At 34.3% G+C, this 22,788-nt stretch overlaps 1 protein-coding gene and 1 long non-coding RNA gene across 2 annotated transcripts; one reads left to right on the forward strand and one right to left on the reverse strand.

The window, feature by feature from the left end:
• Positions 1-2,468: 2,468 nt before the first annotated feature.
• LOC132038933 (uncharacterized) lies at positions 2,469-3,459 on the forward strand. The gene is made up of 4 exons (XR_009410317.1): positions 2,469-2,620; positions 2,711-2,759; positions 2,884-2,957; positions 3,177-3,459. It is a non-coding gene; the product is annotated as an uncharacterized LOC132038933 (long non-coding RNA).
• Positions 3,460-12,863: 9,404 nt separating this feature from the next.
• Positions 12,864-16,612, reverse strand: LOC132039806 (heptahelical transmembrane protein 1-like). Its single transcript, XM_059430333.1, has 4 exons — positions 16,156-16,612; positions 15,580-15,672; positions 14,325-14,382; positions 12,864-13,776 (listed from the first exon to the last, which is right to left on the reverse strand). Exons 1-4 carry the CDS (start codon positions 16,449-16,451, stop codon positions 13,090-13,092), a joined length of 1,134 nt encoding a protein of 377 aa, XP_059286316.1. The 5' UTR covers positions 16,452-16,612; the 3' UTR covers positions 12,864-13,089.
• Positions 16,613-22,788: the final 6,176 nt, after the last annotated feature.

Raw genomic sequence — 22,788 nt, forward strand, 5'->3', positions numbered from 1 at the left:
TATTTTCATAAACAACTCTTAACTTTCTTTTTTTTTTCCTTTATGAGACACCAACAGGACTTCAAACTGGATGAAAACCTCAATTAACAAGATAAGTCTAAAAATTTTCATCAAATTATTTTTCTATCCTTTTTTTTTTTTTGATGAATCTCACCAGTATTAAAATCATCTTGAAATTAATTAAACAAAGAAAAGTCTGATAACTGTATTCATAGCCCCTATAAGATATCAATAATGACATTAAAATATATGCCAAGAACCATGCAATCAATTTCAGCCTAGAGCAGGTGGAAAATGCACACTATCATTTTCTTCTCTGAAAAATATTATGTACAGATAAAAAATGATTATAATATATACATTTATCGCCCACAAATTTTTTATTTTTAGTAATACCTTATCAAACTCAAATAAAACCTTCATTTTTTTTTAATAAAATCTCGCAAGAACCAAATCGGTCCGAATATTAGGAACATGAATTACCCCAGTTAATGTCAATATTTTTCATATGTGAGTTTAAGAAGAACTTTTTCATTCCAAGAACTTGAGTAGTTCCAGATCCACCAGCATAAATAATCATTCTTTTTCTTCTTCAATTTGGGTGTAGAATAAAAAATTATATTAGCACAAATATGTTTAGTAGCATCACAGTCTAACACCCAATCTCTCACGTTAGCCACAAGATTCGCTTAAGAAATGACCAAAATAATTTATATCATCCGCTCAATCAACTATATTTTTCTTAGCGGGATTATCATTTCTCCGTATCTTCTATTACATTGAGCGACATGATGACTTAGTTTGCCACACATAAAATAATCGTTATTATTATCTTTGGACTTGTAACAATAACTTTTTTTCTTTCACTTATTCAAACATAGAGGTTATAGTATCGTTGCATACCTCATTACATAACTCAAAAGTTGTTACCTCATCAACCTTTGTATTCCATCCATGTCTGCTATTATTGTTTGCTCGTCTCGCCCCTTTGATTCACATTGTAATTCGTATTCTCCATAAAATTATAGTGTAAAATATTCTTAAGATTATTGGAAATCTTACGGAAAAATACTCATCACGAACACTGAAGCGAATTTTTCAAAGCTTGAGGCATGTCAATTAAGACACTGTCCTTAAGAATATTTCACCCGGTATAAGCGTATCCCCAGGATTCAACAAACTCTTCTAGTACAAAACTAGGAGCCAGAATCTAACAATGATTTAAGTAAAATTATAAAACCCAACAAAACAAAACAAAAAAAAAAAAAATGAGAAGAAGGAATTTGATTCTTGGTTTTTTCTACATCCAACATGACCACTGAAGATCATATTTATATAGTCCAAAGAAAGAGATGATTTCTAATGATTTTTGTTATCTGCAAACGTCGCAAATATTTTAATATGAGTCAAAAGCGTAATTAGTCATAAAGACAATAAAATGAATTATCAAATACGTTGGGCAACAAATACATTTGACTATATTGGCTGAAAGACATTAAGGAGGTTAATGAAAATATTCTTTTGAGATATAATATTTTTTTAACAGTGTAACACGTAAGCATATATTTCTTGAAAACTGAATCTAAAAATTATATAACACATATAAGACATCAAGCAACATATAAAAAGATTCTTGCACTACTACTTATGATCGTAATGATAAGAACGGATTAAACTGAGTACTTAATGACAAGAATTCTTCTTAGGACATTCTTTCGGACACACAGAGTACCTAGGTTTTACTAGAATTTCTTATTATAAGAGTAAGTCTAACTTACCTCAAAGCTCCAAAGTGTACGAAGCACCTCCGACGTTCACATCCTGTTCAAAAGCGTCAATCTTGATACCTTGCATTATAAATCCCAACTTCACGTTATTCTATGATTCAATCCAAGCATCTAAGCTTGATTCATGTAATTCCCACTGCTGCAAGTAATAAACCAAATCAACCTTGATACCTTTCTTTTGATCATTAGATCAATTTAAGAAGATGCTGGCTTAATAGTTAACAAACTATCAATTCTGAAGACAACCTCCAACTTAAAGAAAACAAGACTGCGCTTAATCTATATCTATATATAATATAAAGCTAGACAAAAGAAGAGTGATGTGGTACCTCTTTTTGGCCAAGAAACTCATTTAATTTTTTTTTTTTTGACTTTTTCCTCCTTATTTCCCACTTTATCTTAATTTAAAAAGCCTAAAATTAGCTACATAGTTATTTAATTAAAGCGGAAAGCAGTTACTTTGTAAAATGAAAGATGAAAAGTCATTACTTTCAAACGGTTTTTCTGAAAGCATTACTTTGTAAGATAAAAGATGAAAAGTAATTACTTCTACAAACTTTTTTCTCTTATTGTATTACATTAACTATCCCATTACATGAACCCATCGATGTTGTTAACAAGTACGTTTCATCCTTTACAAATATAATAATGAAGTAATAGCCTCTACTCTCCCCAAAGAGAACCAATTTTTAACCAATGTCATTGTTAACACTAATTAAATTCTATAGAAAGTGATGCAAAAGTGTCCGTGAAATCTCCATCAATGACACGATGATGGAATGCGGAGGCCGCTGCCAACTCCTTCGAATGGAAGTAGCAAACAAGAAGATAAGGTGAGGATAATAAGATAGTATAAATATATCATATTAATTCATAAAATGTTGTTATCCGCTACTGCTTGAGCAATTTGTATTCCATGGCAGACCCAGTGAAAAAACTCAAACAATCAAGTAGGTGGAAGCGGATGTAAAGGTCTGTGAAAGTACTCTCCTAATATTATAGAGTAGTTGTTTTTTTCATTAACTATTTGTTTGTTAGTAGTATAAAGTGAAGAGCATATATCTCTTATATATTTTCTTATTCTCCCACTTTACAGTTTGTCGAGAGTGATAGAGATGTACACATAATAACTATCCAAAGTCCGGTGCAGAGTGACACCTTTACTGTCTGGTATTCTTCTCCAAATTTCGCCATTGTCTGTTAAAATCTATTCCTTCACATAACTATTTGTTTACATATTTGTAATATTCATCAAGGAATTATATTCCAATCACATTGGCGGTTGTACCAAATCTTTCTCAGCTTTATTTTTCCTTTATCTCTTTTAAACTTTGAAAATAAACCTTCCAATCATAATATTTACGTTTGATATTTCAATTTGAATTTCAGGAGAATTTGTTATTTTTCAAATAGTAGGACGAGGTTATTAGAAGGAAGCAGACTAATTGTCAATGCTTTTATCATGATTTTAGTGAGAGACTGCATAAGTGATCCACGATGGTAAATGAAATATCTTGCTTAACCAGCTGGTACCTTTTATAAATCAAGAGTTCAAGGAAAAATTAGGAACTTTGGCAGGTGAAAGTGTGAAACACCATAGGCAGTGTCAATGGTAAAGGAGAAGATTTAGGCTGCCTGAGAAAATAAAAGTCAATTTACGGTCACATCATACAAAGTATTTTTTATTTCATTTTCTCAAATCTTTTCTTTGTTTTGCATATTTTTTGGTTCTTTCTTTCACATTTTCTAATGTACTCTGAGTTTGGTTTACGATTATTACATACAATTGAAAAATAGAGGACACACATTTCATTTTTTTTATTTTAGAAGATTTCTTAACTTAATTTCATACTAGAGAACGAAGGAACGTACTGCATTAATAGCTGCCTTTACGTTAAATTATGGACTAATAATTTTGCCGTTCATGTAAAGCAGTACAGTATTTGTCAATTCAGATTGTTACGTGTTTAAGAAGCAATTCTTTAAGTGCAAAAAATGATTTGTAAATAAACACTTACGCCGAAGAAAAGCTATTCAATATTACATCTCATAGGAAAAAAAAAAAAAACAAACAAACAAACATGAAGATAAAGATTGAAAGGAAAGTATGATGTGTAATTCTCATAGAAGTAAGGAAATCAGTAGTAATTTTTTGAAACTTTTTTTCATTTACAAAAAATAAAATTAAAGAGTTATTTTAATTTAGACGATCTTGCAAAGTGCGGCGGAATTCTTAGATTTCAATAATTTCCATCACCATCGTAAAAAATGGAGTGCTTTTGATCACTGGTGACATAATCACGAAGTCTGCGAAAGTGTTCAGTAGGGTTACGCTCAAAATCATCTCTGTCTACATCGGAGCCACTTTCGGCTTTGAATGCCTCTATGGTTCATCAGGATAGATAGGTTATGCCTAGGAAATTATTCTTATAAATAATGGGGAAACGGGTCCATAATGCATTGCTATATGCCTACATATGAACCGTGGCCCACTAGCAAACTTATTTATTTTATAACACAGTCTTCATATTCATTATATTACGACTATATATTATTTCGAAGAGAGAACATACATATAACTAAGTTCCAAATAATCTCATGGGACTAATTTGTATATTCATATCGTCTTGGGACTTAGAAATTTAATCCTCTCATATAAGCACCGCGGTAAGAGTAATTCAAGACTTTAAGGAGCATTGAAATAGCTCGGGGCTTCACACTTGTTTTGATGGGAGAACGTTTTGAAGAGCTTAAAAGGAAAACGCATTTGTGTGAATGTGAGATGTGTTGATCTGGAGACGTACTATCAAATGCTTTAATAAAACATAGCTAACTTCAGTATGGTTAATGTCCAAATTACCTTTATTAATATGCAACGGTCCGTTAACTTTGTTCAGCTTCATTAGTAATAGAATTAATACCACCAACTTCATTTAATTGAAGGTTGAGAATGCTTAGTCTAATATTACGGGGATCGAAATTGAAATAATACTATAATTGAGGGGTCAAAATTGCTATCCCTTCTTTCTTCTTTTACCCCGGCTGCTTTTCATGTATTTATAATTATATAAAGGCTTAATACCTAGATGAATGGCTTAAACTTGGCATGTTTTGTAAGATAGGATATAAACTTACAAGGTGACCGTGATAGACACTTAAACTTACTCAAAGTGTATTTTTCAAGTTTTCCAGTTGTTTTGAAAACAAAAACTATATTTTTCAAACACTCACAATTTTCATGGCCAAACAAGCCCTAAATATATCACAAAATATTTTTTTTAAAATGCAAAAATAAGGCAAACGCATATACATGAGACTATAAATGTGCACTTAAACCAATAAATACTCGCTAATCGCAATTTTGGTTTTCAATTAACTCGGATTTTTTTTTTTTACACTTGAATAATTAAAAAACAATAACTTTAATAATAAAAATCCTTAAAAAAAGAAATTTCAAATTAAGAAATTTCTTTTTTTTAAGGATTTTCTTCTCGGCTTTCTGCTTTTCTTAATTTGAAATTTCTTTTTTTAAGGATTTTTATTGGTTAAAGTTATTGTTTTTAATTATTCAAGTGTAAAAAAAAAATCCGAGTTAATTGAAAGCTGCAAAATTGCGATTAGCGAGTATTTATTGGTTTAAGTGCACATTCATAGTCTCATGTATATGCATTTGCCTTATTTTTGCATTTTAAAAAAAAAAAAATTTGTGATATATTTAGGGCTTGTTTGGCCATGAAAATTGTGAGTGTTTGAAAAATATAATTTTTGTTTTTAAAACAACCGGAAAACTTGAAAAATACACTTTGAGTAAGTTTAGTGTCTATCTCACTCGTGTTTATATTTATCTTACAAAACATTTTGGGGTCATCTCCCATATAATATAATATACTTGGTTTTTATTTTCTAAAGTCATTGTTGTATGGTCCTAAAATGAACTTGGGTTGGCTAGTTGAAACCCCACCATTACCAAGTATGAAGCAGAAGTTGGCCCAGTTGTAATAAATCTTCCAGAAACAAGAAGCTCAAAATATTGGTCCGTATTTCAAGCAGATCAGCAAACATATATATCAAGGCCCGAAAATACAGAAAACTTGAAGAATTGACCTAAATAATCCTCCGCCTAAACTTGAAGAGTTAACATATAATATATTGTAGGAAATCAATCCGTGTTCGTATTGATGTATGAAAGTCATTATATACAAAGTAGGTATCTCCTATCGAATGATACTAGGCTAAATTATAGGACTTACAATACAAGGAAGAGAATATTTATAATATTTACGTGTACTATTACATAGTCTATCACACCCCCGCGGTCGAAAGCGGGGGAGGTTGTCGTACGCTTAGACCGTCCCCGAAATCATCAAAGAGCACGCGCGGAAGACCTTTAGTGAAGATATGCGATCCGTAACGGACGGGACGTGAAGAACACGAACTTCCCACGGCAACTTTCTCACGTACGAAATGTATGTCCGTCTCAATATATTTAGTGCGTTGGTCTTTTCGGATTACACGATAGGTATATGACACTAACATTATTACAATAAACGAAACGTAGAAATGTCCTGGGACAACGGAGCTTCGTTTTAGCGACGCCACGGTATTCGGCCTCGCACTCGACTTAGACATAGTAGGTTGCCGTTTGGATGACCATGAGAGGAGGTTATCACCGGAAGACACCGGTAACCGATGTGGATCGGCGAGTGTCGGACAACCACCCCAATCTGCATTTGTATAAGAGACAAGAGAGGCAACGATGGAGGATTTGATGGAGACCAAACTCAAAATTACCCCTTGAATGTATCGGACTATGCGTTTAAGAGCATGTATATGTGCAACCTTAGGATCATGCATGTGAAGGCATACTTGTTGAACCGCATAGGAGATGTAAATGTAAGGCGCAACGCGCGGCCAACTTACGATATATCATCGCAGGAGGCCGGCCGTGGCACAAGTTTGGCTTTGGTGTCGAACGAAGAATAATATGCAGCAATTTTTTCGAGAGAGAAACATGAAGTCCGGTAACGGCGATACCCGAAAAAAATAACCCAAATCCTTCATAGCAAATTCGGCACTAGCGAGAGACATTGGATTTTTGAGAGCATGAAAAAGAATAATATCATCAACATATAGCGAATGTAAGCAATGTCGGAACCTCGACAATAAATAAAGAGAGTGATCGATTGGCTATGTGAAAAACTAATAGTGGAGACATAGTACGCAAAGCGTTGGAACCATGCACGGGAGCTTGCTTAAGTCCGTACAACGATTTCTTCAAGAGACGAGACATGATGGGGATGCTTTGGATCCTTAAACCCAATAGTCCGATGCATATAAACGAAAGATTACCGTGTAGAAAGCATTCTTGACGTCCAACCGATGAATGGGCCAAGAGTGTGCAAGTGCAATGCTCACGCGAATAGTAGCCGGTTTGACAACTCGGATAAATAATTTCCAACCTTAGACAATCACGGAAAAAAAGAACCATCGATTTCTTTTTAAAAAAATCCACATAGAACGAATAAGATTCACATCGGTGACGTGAAACCAACTCCCCACGTCTTATTATTAATTAGAGCATTATATTCATCAACCATGTTTTTCCATTGTGGTCATTTAGATAAACGAGATTTCGTGGGATAGGCGAGATGGAGAGAGTTGTAAGTATTTAAGTTGAACGGTTGTTTGGGCTTAAAAATCCCATGTTGGCTTCTAGTGACCATACGGGTGGGGCGTGGCACCGGGCGGGTTACGGGTGGGGCGATGGCCGCCGCGACCACCGGGGTGGACCCGGCGGGGCGGTGGGGGGTGAGGGCGGGCAAAAAGGGGCTTGGAAGCGGTGGCCGGGTGCGGCCTGGTGGGGGAAGGGGGGCTGGACCGAGGGAACGACGGGTGGAGTAGCACCCGAGGTATATGGAGAAATCCCAAGGTCCAAAAAGTCATAAGAAGTTGGGGTTGGGGAGTGCATTTGGAGAAGGAAATTGAGTTTCTTCAAGATGACATGCCGTGAGATGATGATTTTGTTGGTGGATAAATCATAACATTTATATCCTCTATGATTCAACGGATAGCCCAAAAAACACACGGGGTGGATCTTCCATGAATAGTTGTAGATGGGAAAAAGTGGATAGATAGACATGGTAAAACCCTAGGGAGATGAGAATAGGAGGGGGTTCGTTGATAGAGAACTTGCGTGGGTGATTTATACCCAAGGACTTTGGTGGGAAGTACATTAAGGAGGTATATGGCCATTTGGAGAGCATGATGCCAAAAAGAGGGGGGACGGAGGAGTGGACAAGAAGAGTGCTATGTTGTTAATGATTTAATTTTTCTTTCAGTTTGCTTTCTATGGGGGCAAGAAAATCGGAAATTTAAACCATTTGAGGCGCAAAAAGATTGAAAATGCCCATTGGCGAACTCCCGCCCATTATCACATTGAATGTTTTTAATGTCTCTTTCGAATTGGTCCGTATTAATGCCTTAAAAGATAGAAAAGTGGAATAGACTTGGGACTTGTTAGAGATTGGAAAAGTCCAAAGAAAATTACTATAATCATCAAGAAAGAAAACATAATAGCGGTGCCCATTAGAACTTGAAACAGACATAAATCACTATGAATGATGTCAAACGGCATAGTAGTAAATGACAATGAATCATAAAATGGCAATTTAACATGTTTCCCCAAAGGACGAAGAGTGCAAAAAGAAGTTCGGGCCCTATTACATTCAATTAAGGCATTACTACGAAGAGAACTAAGAATAGCATTTCCGAGGCCGAGTCGGGAATGCCACAAGCCTGGTGACGGCAATGAAGCGTGGATTCCCATTCTATGGCATTGATAGGATACAATTCCCGGTGCTCTCACATCTCATTAGGTACTCCAAATCCTTCACGCCCCAAAGGATCAAACTCAACAGAAACATTATTGTCCTTAGTGAATTTACGTACGAAAATAAGGTTTTTGATGAGTTTGGGAAAGACATTTCGGAGACGTAATCGAGGATTAGGTGGGGAAGGGATGTATGACCATAGCCTCGAATTGGAATAGTGCTACCATTACCAACAATGATTCCGGGAATTATTGCTCAAATTAAAATAAGACGTGAGAGTACTGGTGTCACACCCTAATTTTCGATAACGGGCACCCGACCCTTACTGTGAGCGAACCCGGTTATACTCATAATCATGCCGGGCCCTTAAATCCAAGAAAGGAAAGCTTTTCGAAGAACAATATGCTTTTCATCTTTCTCAAATCAAATAAAATCGCATATGAAACTTGTAACATAATGCACAATAATACATCGGCTTACAGACAAAACCGACATCTTATATACACACGACATTGTCTCGCAAAGTCTCTAACAACTCCGGATACCATAACAAAGCACTCGACTCGGCGGCCTCCGGAGGAATCAGAGCTGTTGGATATCATCTCAACGTTGTTACTCCGTAGTACTGGCACGAAACGCGGCCCGAAGAGCGGGTCGGTACGAATATGTTGTAAAGCATGAAATACATCATCTGAATAAGGAGTACGAAAAATCATAAGGCTTGACTAAACATAAACAAATAATCATCGTGTACATATGCATGCATAGCGTGTCCCGACCCTCTCTCGGTAGTAAAATCATCATATACATGTACATATAGCGTGTCCCGCCCTCTAGTGAAGAACTCGGTAAATAAAATCATCATATCATCATGTCATCATGTCGTCATATACATATATCACAGGTACCCGGCCCTCTAGTGAGGGACTCGGTGAATTCATCATATGCCATCCTCGGCCGCCATCCCCATATCATTACATCATCATATCATCATATATATACCGTGCCCCGCCCTCGGCGAGGGACTGCAAATGGAATGTGCACGAATACGTACACTCGGTGAAAGACATATTAGCTTTGCACGAGCGAAGAGAAGTGAGAAACCATATGCACATAAATCATCATTACGTTATAAGTAAGTAGTCGATTAAAACGATAATCATATCAAGTTCTTTCAAAAGAGTCGTGGGCGAAAATCTCGGGAACACGGATATGCATCAAACCAATCCGGGCTCGCCCATGAAATTTAAAGTCATTATACGTTATAGAATCATTTGCGAACATATCAAAGCAATCCGGTTAACTATGAAAGTTACATTTATAGACATAGGATCTTTTAAGAACAAAATTCTTTTTGCAACATTTGAAATTCAATCATACGTAAGACTTAAGGACCATAGTCCGACCATATGAAGAATGTCAACATCAAAAAGCAAATAAGAATCATAACATACTCTAACTTAAGAATGGAGTTACCCTATGCACAAATCACGTCATACCTTAATCCCGTCTAAGACATGCCAAAAAAGAGTATTTACATACCTCGTCCGCTTCCTAAGCTAATCCAAACTTAAGTCTCGGCTTCTCATAAATACGTCAATAAATACCAAACATTAGCTATAGGCACTTAGGAATTCAATCTATTTTTGTTTACGAAATTGGGCAAGATTTCCCACATTTTTATATGCCTAGCCCGAATTCTCAATTCAAGAACCAACAACACCAACAACAATACCAATAGTATTAACATCATTTCCAATACCGACGTATGCCATAAAACAGGTTTTCTAAATTTCTCAACCAACCAAATTTGCGATATAACTATTTAATAATTTTATTTCCGTAAAGGAGTCGAAATTCATATGAACAACATCAATAACAACAGCCTTCACATTTTACAAGGTAAATACATTTATTTTCATCCAAAATTCTTTCAAATCTCCTTCCATAATTCATTTTAAACGAATTTATCGGACTATTCCTCTGTTAATCCGTTAAAATTCTAAATAAACTCGTTAACAATGAAAAGGAACCGTATTCATACCTTAAGCATGCAGCCTCCACGTTATCACTCTTCTCCTTGGTTGATTTTTAGCTCAAATTGAAGACAACGCAACAGACAACACTTTTCTCTTCATGGGCTTCATGTTTTGGTCAAAATTGGTTTTTTTTCTCTCCAAGGCTCTTCTCTCTCTTTCCAGAATTTTCTGGTGTTCTTGGTCTGAAAATGAGAGAAAAGGGCTGAAATTTCACTTAAATAGGCATGGGTCATGGCCTAACCCGATTGGGCCGGTTTGGGCCTAGCCCACCGACCTTTCCGTCTTAAAACGTCCATATCTCCTTATCCCGATGTCACCCCGTGGGGCCCACGACCTATGGTTGGAAAGATAATTCAATTATCTACAAATTCTATCTTTGGTATTTTTCCAAATTCCAAACTTATAATACCGTTTCTTCCCCTCGCGATCACCCGAAAACGTTACTTAAAAATATTTGCAGGACTTCCACTTTGATTTGGCTCAAGGGTCCTTCTTGAGTTATATTTAACTTCACATATGTGATTCATATAAATTGTCGCATGTCCCAAAAAAATCTCAATGTGTGGGCCCCACCTCGCCTTTAATCCGACGTACAAAAATACGAAATATAACAACCCGAGTTGGCGGTCACGGAAGTCGCTCCGGTGTCCACGTGTTATCATCCGGTTGATGCATTGTGCATGGTCGCCTCCACGTGGTGTGTGTGTGTGGACCCGCACCGAGAATGCGCCGGGCCGCGCCGCCGTGGCGGGACGCCGCCACCTGCCTCGGATACGGCAGGGGGGCATCGTCCCGGCCGGGGGCGGCCGGCGCGCAAGAGCCCCCTCGCCGGTAACATCAGACCGTCCCCCGCCGCCGCCACCGAGTTTCCCGCGGTTGTTGTTGTTATTGTTACCCTTTCCTTTGTTCCTGTTAGAATTCCTGCCACGATTATTATCACGACGGTTGAATTATTGTCACGCGCCGGGTGGCGAGGATTTATCAACGTTAGTAGATCCTCGGGATTGGAATCGCGGGCACGTTCTCGGCCGCCGCGTCTTCGAGCTTCGAGTCCGGAGCACACTTCGGAGAAAGAGGGCAACACATCCTTCGTTGGATGGTGGTGACAAAGTGTGTATATGTAGTGCTTTAGTCGGACACGGCGACCCCACGTTGGCAAGTCGATCCGCGAGACTCGAGCCTATTATAATAGCCATAACCGAGCCGAAGTCGGCCATTTTTGTGGTGGTGAATTCGGTTTCAAGGTACTTTGCTTGTTATCTTGGAAAAGTTGAGCAACTCGATTCCAAGCTCTTCTCGCAACATCATCCGCCACGAGAATAGAGGTAAGAAATATATAGACGGTGGCGTATATCCATTGAAGGACCACCGCATCTAGCCGTTTCCGGAGCGGAAGGTTAGTGCCTTTGTTGCGTTGCACGCGTGAGTTCTAAGGTGTCGATTGGTTTGTTCAAGTACGAGTGGATGCGGGCTAGAACTTTGAATAATGTGATTCGCGATAGTGGCGGTTCATGTCTCAGAGTGATTGGGATTAAAGATTTCACATTTGTGACGAGAATGGAAATTTTTGTTGTCATTGAAGAGAAAAGAGGGAGGAGGAAGGAGCGGCGGCTACGGCTAGGGTTATGGAGAGAGAGGGACGGCCTAGGGTTTGGGATGCTAGGGTTTTTTGGGAGAAACCTAGTCCCATGTAGGAAATCAATCCGTTTACTGGGATTGATCAAAAAAGCCTTAAAGTCATTATATACAAAGTAGGTATCTCCTATCAGAATGATACTAGGCTAAATTATAGGACCTGATTACAATACATAAGGAAGAGAATATTTACAATATTTACGTGTACTATTACATAGTCTATCATATATGTATAATTTAGGTATAATCAGTGTATAATTTATATATACTGAGCTATGCAAAGTAAACAGTGAATCCGACCTGTTATTTGTGTAAATTCCAGAAAACTTTCCTACAACCAAGATATTCAAATGATCGGTGAAGGAATTCTTTGCACTAGCTGATAAATTTATCCCTAAAAAATGATTCGGTTATGTATATTCTCACTTTAATATTTGACTCCTAAATTTTGATGAGATAAACATAAGGTGTGGTGAGCATCTTCATTAATTGTTTTTTATACATGAAGAAGAAGGAAAAGAAGAAGAATTTAAAAGAAAAACTGAGCCTAACATTTTCTTGAGATGAAAAAGTAAAAAATAATGGCAATCGTATATTAGAAGTTCATTACATTACAAATGAATGGTTGTCCTATATCTAAAAGGGTAAAAAAGTTAACCCCTTGCATAACACAAAGCAATACCTTACATCAACAATAAATAATTTTTAAAATACAAAAGAAAAAAAGAAAAAGTATGATAATCCTGTTCTTTTCTTTCCTTTTTTTCGTTTGTAAATAAAGTTATAGTGCATTGTAATTTATTGATTGTCACATCCCAATCGACCCCTATACTCCAAGAAAACTTGTGCAGCACCATAGTGTGACAATGCACCTAAGATCACAAATACATGAAATATTTGATGACTATGACCAGCTAGGTCAAAAAATCCAGGTCTCCATCTCTCCGGGATACGAGTAATGTAAAACATAGTCCCAATTAAATAAGACAGCGCCATGGCCAACTCGTAAGCTAGCGTGACGTTCCTCTCGGGCACATCCCAGTTCAATATTATCGCGTGGACAGCAGGTACCAGGCCGAATAATCCCATGGACATGAACAGAACAGCTCGAAACGATCTGTACTTCCCGGTCGAAAACACGGGGGAAAGGAGGGTGATGATGGTGCAAATTCCCATGATTGTAATCCCACTTAGGTACACAATTTGCCAATGTGGTGAACATTGAAAGATGTAGTAAATTGGTGGGAAAAATGAGGTGATTATCATGACTGTGATTCCAACATAGTCCATTCTCAACAAGAGGGTGTTTAATTTGTGGGAATGGCATGAGAAGAGGTGACAAATGCTGCTTGAGAGCAGACAGAACATTGAACCAGCCAAGAATACATAAAATGGCCATGTTGTTTCACTTGTTACCCTATTTGTTGACATCATGTCCAATTGTAAGTTTTGGTCCTGCTTCAAATCAATTAGTCTAGCTGGACCCTGAAATATAAGAGGGTTTAAATTAGGGGATGTTACACATTTATTTGCTCGGCCGAACCAATATAATATTATATGCTAATTATACATATATTACGTATCTGTCGGCTACTTTTTTGTTGTGGAGGTGCCGCGGGGGGGGGGGGGGTGTGGTGGTGGTGGGGGTTATTAAATTAATTTCCCTGGATTTTAACACATTTTACTGCTAGGCCGAAAATAATTACAGCCGCTAACCAAATATACAAAAGATATATACTAATTATGTATAAAATATGTATTTTATACATTAATATATAAAAAATATACAAATACCAACTATTTTCTTGGTGGGCGATGATTCATGTTAATTTCCCTATTATACATGTCACTATGGAAAAGAAGTGAAATTTGTTACTAGTGTAGTTTAACAAATTATAACTTGTTATTTACTTTATTTTCCAAGTTATTAGATCTTGTTTGTCATAGACAGTTACTTCTGTTTTACAAAAAGAGACACATTGTTCATGTTTCATGTTATTTTTTTCCTGGCCTTTTAGAATTAAATAACTCACCCCGAAATATTCCTTTGATTTATTGGAGACATTTACATCACCACTCGTGGGTAAGTTCCTGCAAGATTGAATCAAAATTTAACAATTAATTATCAAACAATAAATCCAACAATTGTTTTTTTTCTTTTCTTCTTTGTAATTTGTTTTGTTGTTGGGCTGGGGGGCGGGGGGGAACCCCAAATAACATCAGAAATTAAGGCCTTTGATGAAATTGAAACGCTTTTTAATTAGTGAAGCAAGATGAAAAAAAATTAAACATTATTTAGTACTTATATTTTATATTCCGTCCTTTTTCCTTCTTTCACTTTATATTAAAGTGAATTGATATATAAATTCCAAAAAATTGTTGGAGGGTGTGATACTTTGATGAAGCATAGACTAAGTTTATTTTTATTACTGTATAAAACAAAATGTGACGTGGGTGTCAGCCAAGAAAAAAGTTATAGCATAAATAAATGCGAACGTATTTATGGAATGTAGTTGGAAGTTTGATAGCCAACAACTTCCATAAAAGCATATGCTAAAAACTACTATCCAATTCACCAACTTTTCGTCTATTAAAATGGACCCCTATAGGGTGTCTGTTAGCTGTCACTAGGACTAGGATCTACTATAGAAATAATTCAAATTTCCAAAAAAAATAAAAAAAAATAAAAAGTTCACTTTTCATGGTACTAATTTTGCATTTTTGATTAGTGGGAAATAAGAGACAAATGGATTTTGTTGGGAAACTAGAAAAAACAAAAAGATTTTATAGGTTAGGTGACCTAACTCTCTTTTACCTTGCTCAATTTAATAACACTTACAAAAGTGTCTCTTTTAGGTAACTTTAGAAATAAAGAGCTCACGGGTTCAAATCGTTGAATATGGAGTCGCTATTATTACTTTATTAGGGAGCGTTTAACTCAACATGGGACTTTTAGCACAAATTTGAATTTAGTCGGGAGTCTCAATACGAGTATTAGATACCTAATTGGAGACCGTACAAAAAAAGGGTTCTCGATTGCTTGAAGGAAAAGGTGGTCTATACATGAAAAGGGAGAAAATTGAAAAAAATGAACAACTATTAATGAGAAAAATGAGAATTAGGGATCTTAAAGAAATGCAATCTCTGAATTTATTTGCATTCACTAGGAACGAAAAAAAAAGAACCATTTTCTTACTTTTAATTTCATAAACAAAACTTAATGTGAAAATTAGTCATTGGTAGAGTGAAAGGAAAAACAAGTATAAACATAGAATTTAGGTGACTTACCAGTTAAACATAGTCATGAAATCAGCAAGCTGAGGCACTTGCACTACATTGGATAAGGTTAATACCACAAATAGAATAAACCCAAGTAAATGCCTGCAAAAGAGAATCAACAAGTTTAACCTTTGTTTAAACTAGGTTAAATATACAAACTGAAAATAGAATAATAGATCAATATATTAATAAATACTCCACCTAACAAATCCAATTTTAAAAATTAACCACAAAAAGAAAGAGCAAAAGAGTTTAAATCTTTTAACACATATGTGTATTAGAATTTCTACACGATCAGATTAAAGTAACCAATAATAAGTAAGTTATTTATTACATGCAACATATTAATATACACTTATAGACAGAGAGTATAATATTTTTCAGACGGTAACTACACTACTAAAAAACCGCAAATTTCTGATGGTTGTTCCCGTTTGAACGCGGTCAGACAGAAAGTTCGTTGGAAACATTTTCGATGAGCCAATTTTCGACGGAGTTCATCTAAAATTTGCATTTTTAGTAGTGTATATAAGTTATATCCAAGAGAAAATATACAAAAATGAAATGAGATGGATATATACTTACGTCCAGACATTAAGAGTTTCATTATGCCAACGAAAAATGCTGAGAAGAGCTTGTTTAATAGGCCAATTAGCTCTATAATAATTCAAAATAAACTCATTATCCTTCATGTACTCTGGCAATTCATGATAACAAACCAAAGGGTAATTATTATTTTCTCCTTTGTTTATTTTTCCAATAGTCTTCTTCATCTTCTTGCACTTTTTGTTTGTAATAATATTCTGATCATCCTTTTCTTGATTCATTATCTCCTTATTATTTTTCCTCTTCAAAACAGACCCTTCAGAGCTTTTAATCATTACTCCTTCAAATCAATCTGAAATTATTAAGAGAAAAAAAGAAAACAATTTTTCTTTTGTCTTTTGGGTTGAGTTTCTTCTCTTTTTTCTTTTAGTTTTTTTTTTTTGGGGTGTGTTTGTCCGAGTAATAAGTGAAGGTTTTTAGGGTATGTTAGAAAGTGTAAGAAGAAGATGTGAGTATTTATAGAGTTTTTTTAAATTCTTTTATTTTGATTTCTAAGACTTTTAACAGTTAGGACAATGCCTATAAGTTAGGTCATCAATAACTTCTTTGTCATGTTACTTTGATGACCCTACCCCCACCACCCTTGTGGTTTTTCAAAAAATTGGCACACGTGGCACTTAGACATCCCATTTAATTGGTGACATTTGCTATTTTTTTAATTCATTGTTAGATTTGTTGATTGAAAAATATATGTATTTGTTTTGCAATGCATACGCGTATTGTACATGGTTTGAGCTACCTAAAAATTAAATAGGTGTGGCATGACTATGAGGTTATAATTATAAGCCGAGTAGTGATTGCTATCTCCAACTGGTCCATATTATCTGTCTTTTAATATTTTTGACTTTTCGGATTATTCTTTTCCGACATGTAGCATTTCGACATCCTATTTAATAAGTGACATTTTCATTTTCTTAGTAGTTATATCTTATAAAGGATATGCATGTAGTTTTAGCAATGAGTTTAAGAACTATACATCTTTAGTGTAAATAATTTTTATACCGACAAACGACAAGTCATTTTTATTTGTTGTAGCAGATAAAATAGTTTATCTTTAAAATTTCAAATCTCATATTTTAAGGAGCTTTACCTCTAGTTGTCTTTTGATTTATTATATTAAACGTATTGAAAATATATACTCGTATTGTGCTTCGAGCGACTTACCTAAAATTCAAATTTTACATATTAAATAATTGTGGGGAATGGGATGATAATTATAAGCCAAGTAGTAGATTATCTTATCGAACGGTTTAAGATTGATATATACACGTAAGGGTAATGGTAGTTAAGATGAAAAAGTTACTATTGAGTAGCTAAAAAGGCAATAACAAACTTAAAAGCAATTTCTCTTTTCTTGGATAATGATATTTTTCCTTTTGTGGAAAGAAATAATTTCATAATGATCAAGGATAAAGCATTCCCTGCTGGATATTAGTGCATTCCTTTAACTGATGTGAAAACAAAAATATTAAAGAAAAGAAGTGTAAAAAGTAAGATAATCATATGAATTTAATTTAATCTTAACATGTGAAACTAACTTTCTTAACTCACATTACGTTCTTTAGAAATCTTGAAGTATAATTTCTCTCTTTCTTCAAGTACAAACTGATGTTAGCAGTAAAATTAACCAATTCGTGTGGAATGCCATTTTAACTTAAATCACTCAAATTAAGAAAAATAAATTACGACATGGACTCACAGAACTATGATTAAAAGGTGCCAAATAATTAAGTCTTACTTGCAGTGAATCAACTAAATAATTTAAGAAAATGATGGTCTAATTAAAGCGATAAGAAATTCAAAAATTAGGAGAAGTTTTATAAGTCAAATGACAACATGATATTCGTTTTTTTTTTTATTTTCTAATTCACTTTCCCAGACAATTTTTTTTTGGTTAATTAATTTTTTTTCCTCAAATTAATTTGCTTTCCACACGTAATTGACCCCTTTCTTGAAGAATTTCTAAAGCTAAGTAAAGTAAAAACCTCTACTTTCTTCTCTACTTTTTCATCTTCTCTAAAAGCTAAATTACTTTTTATCATCTAAATCTTACCTGTGACTTCAACACTATTATAACAACTTAAATCATGAGTATAGTCACCATTTACCACCATAATGCAATCCCCAAATATAATTTTTTATGCATAGGTAAAAACTTCTTCTTATATCAATGCGGTTCGAGCCAACAGACACATCTCAATTATTTCATAGAATATTTAGTACTTCCCACCATCATACGTACTTTTTCCATTTCAATTTATATGACGGTGTTGGAATTTCCATGAAATTGAATAACAAGAAATATTTTGGACTAACTTTGCAAGGTATAGCCATATAACACCATTTTTAATTAAACAATGTTCACATGTTGAGTGTCCACCTAGTACTTTGAATATTGACATATGTAAGAGTGGGAAATGAGCAATGGGTAGATGGAAAATTTTCCTACCAGTTTTGGTTGAGGAAGCTAAGCTAATTTCTAGCTTAAAGTTTCTTTCACTCAAATTATAGTGTGAAATGCTTGGAATGTGTTTCATTAAGCCATGCTGAAAAGTATTTCTTCCGTTCCAAAATATTTGTTACGTTTCGCTTCTCGAAAATCAATTTGACGAATCTTCGAAACTAAATTAGGTTAGATTAATTTAATATTTTAAGATTAAAATTTAGCTATTCAAAGACTATATGAAAAGTGCAATAAGTTGCAATTCTTCTCATATCAATATGGTGAAAATTACATCTTAAAATATTGATCAAAATTTATTTAGTCTGAATCTAGAGAAGCGAAAAATGACAAGTATTTTGAGACAAAGGGAGTATAATATTGTGAAACAGGTCATATTATAGCAAATGATGATTACCTAGCAATTAGGCAAAGTTATTTTGCGTGTTGAAGAAAAGTGGCCAACAATTGGAAGATTTTGCTTAACATCTTTCTTTGTTGCCCTTAAGAAACATCAAATCCAAACTTAAATTAATTTTCTTAAACAAGTTGAAACTTGTTATCATCAAATTTACACATGCATAAGGTTTTATAATAAACAAAAGAACAAGTAAAAATCTATAGCACCTATAAATATAATGTAGTATTGGTATGCGCAAAATTACTCTCTTTGTTTATGTAAAATGCAGATCTACATTAAATGTTTCTTCCTCTGTTTCACTCTCTTTTGTTTATGTTTTTTCTAAAATGACTTAGATTTTTTATATAGTTTCTACATTAAAATCTATGTCAAAATATAAATAAAATAATTAAAAACGAAAAAAATAAGTAACTGATTACTAGAAAAAGTGTAGGTGCATGACCAGGCGTCAACCCAAACGCACGGATGTAGATCTCCACAAAGTTTTATTTATAAGTATTTGTATAATAAAAAATAAAATGAGGTCTAGAAAATGGTGAGGTATAACAAATTTCATAAAATTAAAAATTAAAAAATGTACAAAACATTTATATCTAAGAATTACAAGAAGTGGGAAATATAACAAATTTCATAAAATACAAAATTAAAAAAATGTACAAAACATTTTATATCTAGGTATAATAGTATACATAAAGTCACTCAAACTCTTATTCTAGAAAAAAGTATTTAAATTAAAACTATAATCAAATACTTAAAATATATATACAGTAATAAGAAAATTAGGGCATTCAAGATAGATAATTCGCAATGTAAAACACGTCCAATGTCCTGGAGCATATATACAACACTAATCACCTAAGATGTAAAATTGATGAACGACCTTCCGAGGTATCATGTGACTTTAGCTCTTTATTATCGTGTTGAAAGTCATTTAATCTCACATCGAGACGAGTTTTAACGTTACCTTTTTGAAAAGTGTCGACAGACAATTAAGATTAAACTCAGTGAGATTCGAATTTTAACCTTTTGGAAAACAAAAAAAAAAAAAAAACTTTCAAGAGGTTCAAAATGAAGGTGTGTGGGTGGGAGGTGTGTAATAAAGCAAATTTCTGGACCTAATACTTATTGTTGAACTCCGGATAGTTCCATAGGCTTGCATTTTGTGTCCTCCTGACATAACTCAGAGAGTTTTTTTTTTTTTAATAAAAAAATAGGATTTAAATTATGTACGCTGATAAGGTGCACGCTTTTTTATATTATCAGTGAATTTTAACTCATGATAACCAGTTAATTATTATTTTAACTAGATTATCACTTAATATCTATTGTTTTTTGTACTTCGATCATCGTATTATTTTGTGGTAGTTACTGTCTCTTTTTTCAGACTGCTTTCTTTTGATTCCTATAGTTTCTGCCTGACTTCTTTACTTCCGTTATTTCTTTTCTTTGAGCTGAGAGTCTTATCGGAACAACCTCTCTACCTTCCAAGGTAAAAGTAAAGTCTGCGTACACTCTACCCTTTCCAGACCCTATTTGTAGAATTATATTGAATATGTTGTTGTTATTGTATTGCTTAATACTTATCAATAAATTTATCTGTAATTATCATATAACGATCTGATTGTATAAATATATTTTTCAATTGTTAATACACATTTTAAAATCCTTGAAAGAAATACAATCCTCAGAGGTATACCCATAAAAGATTGATGGCAAGCCATTCCATGTTCATGATGTTGGAAATTCTAGCTACTTTAATGGTAAAGCAAATTAGGGACCACAACAACATGGGTGAGGGAGAGCAAGAGAAAACTTACATGTACAAAGGATTGAAGGTTTAAGCTCATTGACTCCAACCTTCAAGATTTTTAACTTTAAACTTTGTTATGTTTTACAATTATAACTGAGTATTGGTACATATTTACTATTTGTTATATTTCAGTGCATTATTACACATATTTCTATGCTTAAAGTATTGGATTCAGATGCATCCCTCGTTGAAACGGTGCATTCGTCTCTACATGTATAGTAAGGGTTTAATTGAATTTCTATGGTCCAAAAATTATACCGTGCAGATAAGACACAAGCAAATTTATGCATGTATATGTATAGGTATGTACGTATAATAATTTCTCTAACATATGGAAAACTTTTAGTGTAGGGTCAAAAGTAGTTTAAGATTGATTTGACATATTTGTTGAATCTCTTTGAATCTCATAAATTTCTGACTCCGTCATTGTAGGGAAGGTGCCTACTAACTAACAGCTAACGTGGTTACTGCTGGCAAATCAGTTGAATATGAATTGACTTCCTGAGCTGTTTGATATCCCAGTTTTGGAAGTCCATTCCATGTCTTGCTTTTACATTTCTAAGCCCATCACTTTCATTAATAGACAATTGGTACTCTTTTCGTCTCAAAATACTTATCGTCCTTATCAAAAATATCAATTTTAAAATATTTGTCATTTTAAAAACTCAAGATAAAATTAAGTAACTTTTTTCCATTTCACCCTTTGCATTAATTACAACATTGGGATTGTTTGGTTGGGGAACAAGTTATTCCAGGATTAATTATCACAAGGATTAGTTATCCCGACATTGTCCCACCCTACGACATGGATAGAAAATACACTACAATCCCAAAATAACTAACTCCAAAATTAGTTATACCGCGATTTTATCCCAATCAAATGTGGGGATAAACTTATCTCAAATTTAATTTCGGAATTAAATATCCCTTATCTCTCGTACCACACGAGCCCTTAAGAAGGAGCACATCATTGATGAAGTTGGCATAACTATATAATAAATATCATTGAGGAGAGATAACATGATGCAATATTTTAAGAGAATAAAATAGTCAAAATGCTACCCTTATTAATGTTTTTCTTAAAAAGCGTGTAAATAAAAAATACAACAACTATTTTGAGAAGGAGGGCTGGAGCTAGTGGCAGGAGCATTTATTAGGAGGACATTGTATGTCACTTTTACAAAAACTTTAGATGCAGAACCAACTTAAATGCCAAATGTGAACATTTTGTAGAGTCAAATGTTACTGCACCATGCGTTCATTTATTATTTTTTGTTGCTCATGCAAGTGCTCCATTCTTTCAAGTTGTAAGGTAGTTGAGCTTTAATTTGTATCAAAACGTCATCCAATTTGGACCGTCACGTCATGCTCAATAGAAAAGAAAAGTTTGAAAATGAAATGGAATATATCCACAATTCTTTCTCAAGAAAAAACTTTCTTCTGTTCCAAAAGTTTTTGCACACCCCTTAAAAAAAATATTTAATAGTCTTAATAGTTAGAATATTTGTCTAAACTCTATTTATCTCTCTCCTATCACTATATTAACACTCCATCAATTAGAATAGTAGGGGTAGATTTGAAAAAAAAAAAAATAACAAATACTTTTTGTTTTTCTAAAACGCTAAATATCTCAAAAAAAATTCAGAAACGACTAATATTTGGAACCGAAAGTAGCGTTAGATTGACTCGTTCATAAAGAAGTTCAAATAGCAACTAGTATATAGTATTCCTGTTCATCTTTCCAATAAGAAAGCATAATATGCTATCCTTTCTCGTTCTTCTTTTACGTTTGGCTAATCACCAAGCTTTGCCCAATGTGAGTTCTTTAATTGATGATCAAGCATTTATGTCATACAAAGCCCCTTCTCATAGTCATGCTGATTAAAATCTACGATCTGGGCTGAGGACCTTATCAAACATTAAGAAGCTTCCTAGCACGAC

Source organism: Lycium ferocissimum, chromosome 12 (assembly GCF_029784015.1).
Source record: "Lycium ferocissimum isolate CSIRO_LF1 chromosome 12, AGI_CSIRO_Lferr_CH_V1, whole genome shotgun sequence".
Lineage (NCBI taxonomy): Eukaryota > Viridiplantae > Streptophyta > Magnoliopsida > Solanales > Solanaceae > Lycium > Lycium ferocissimum.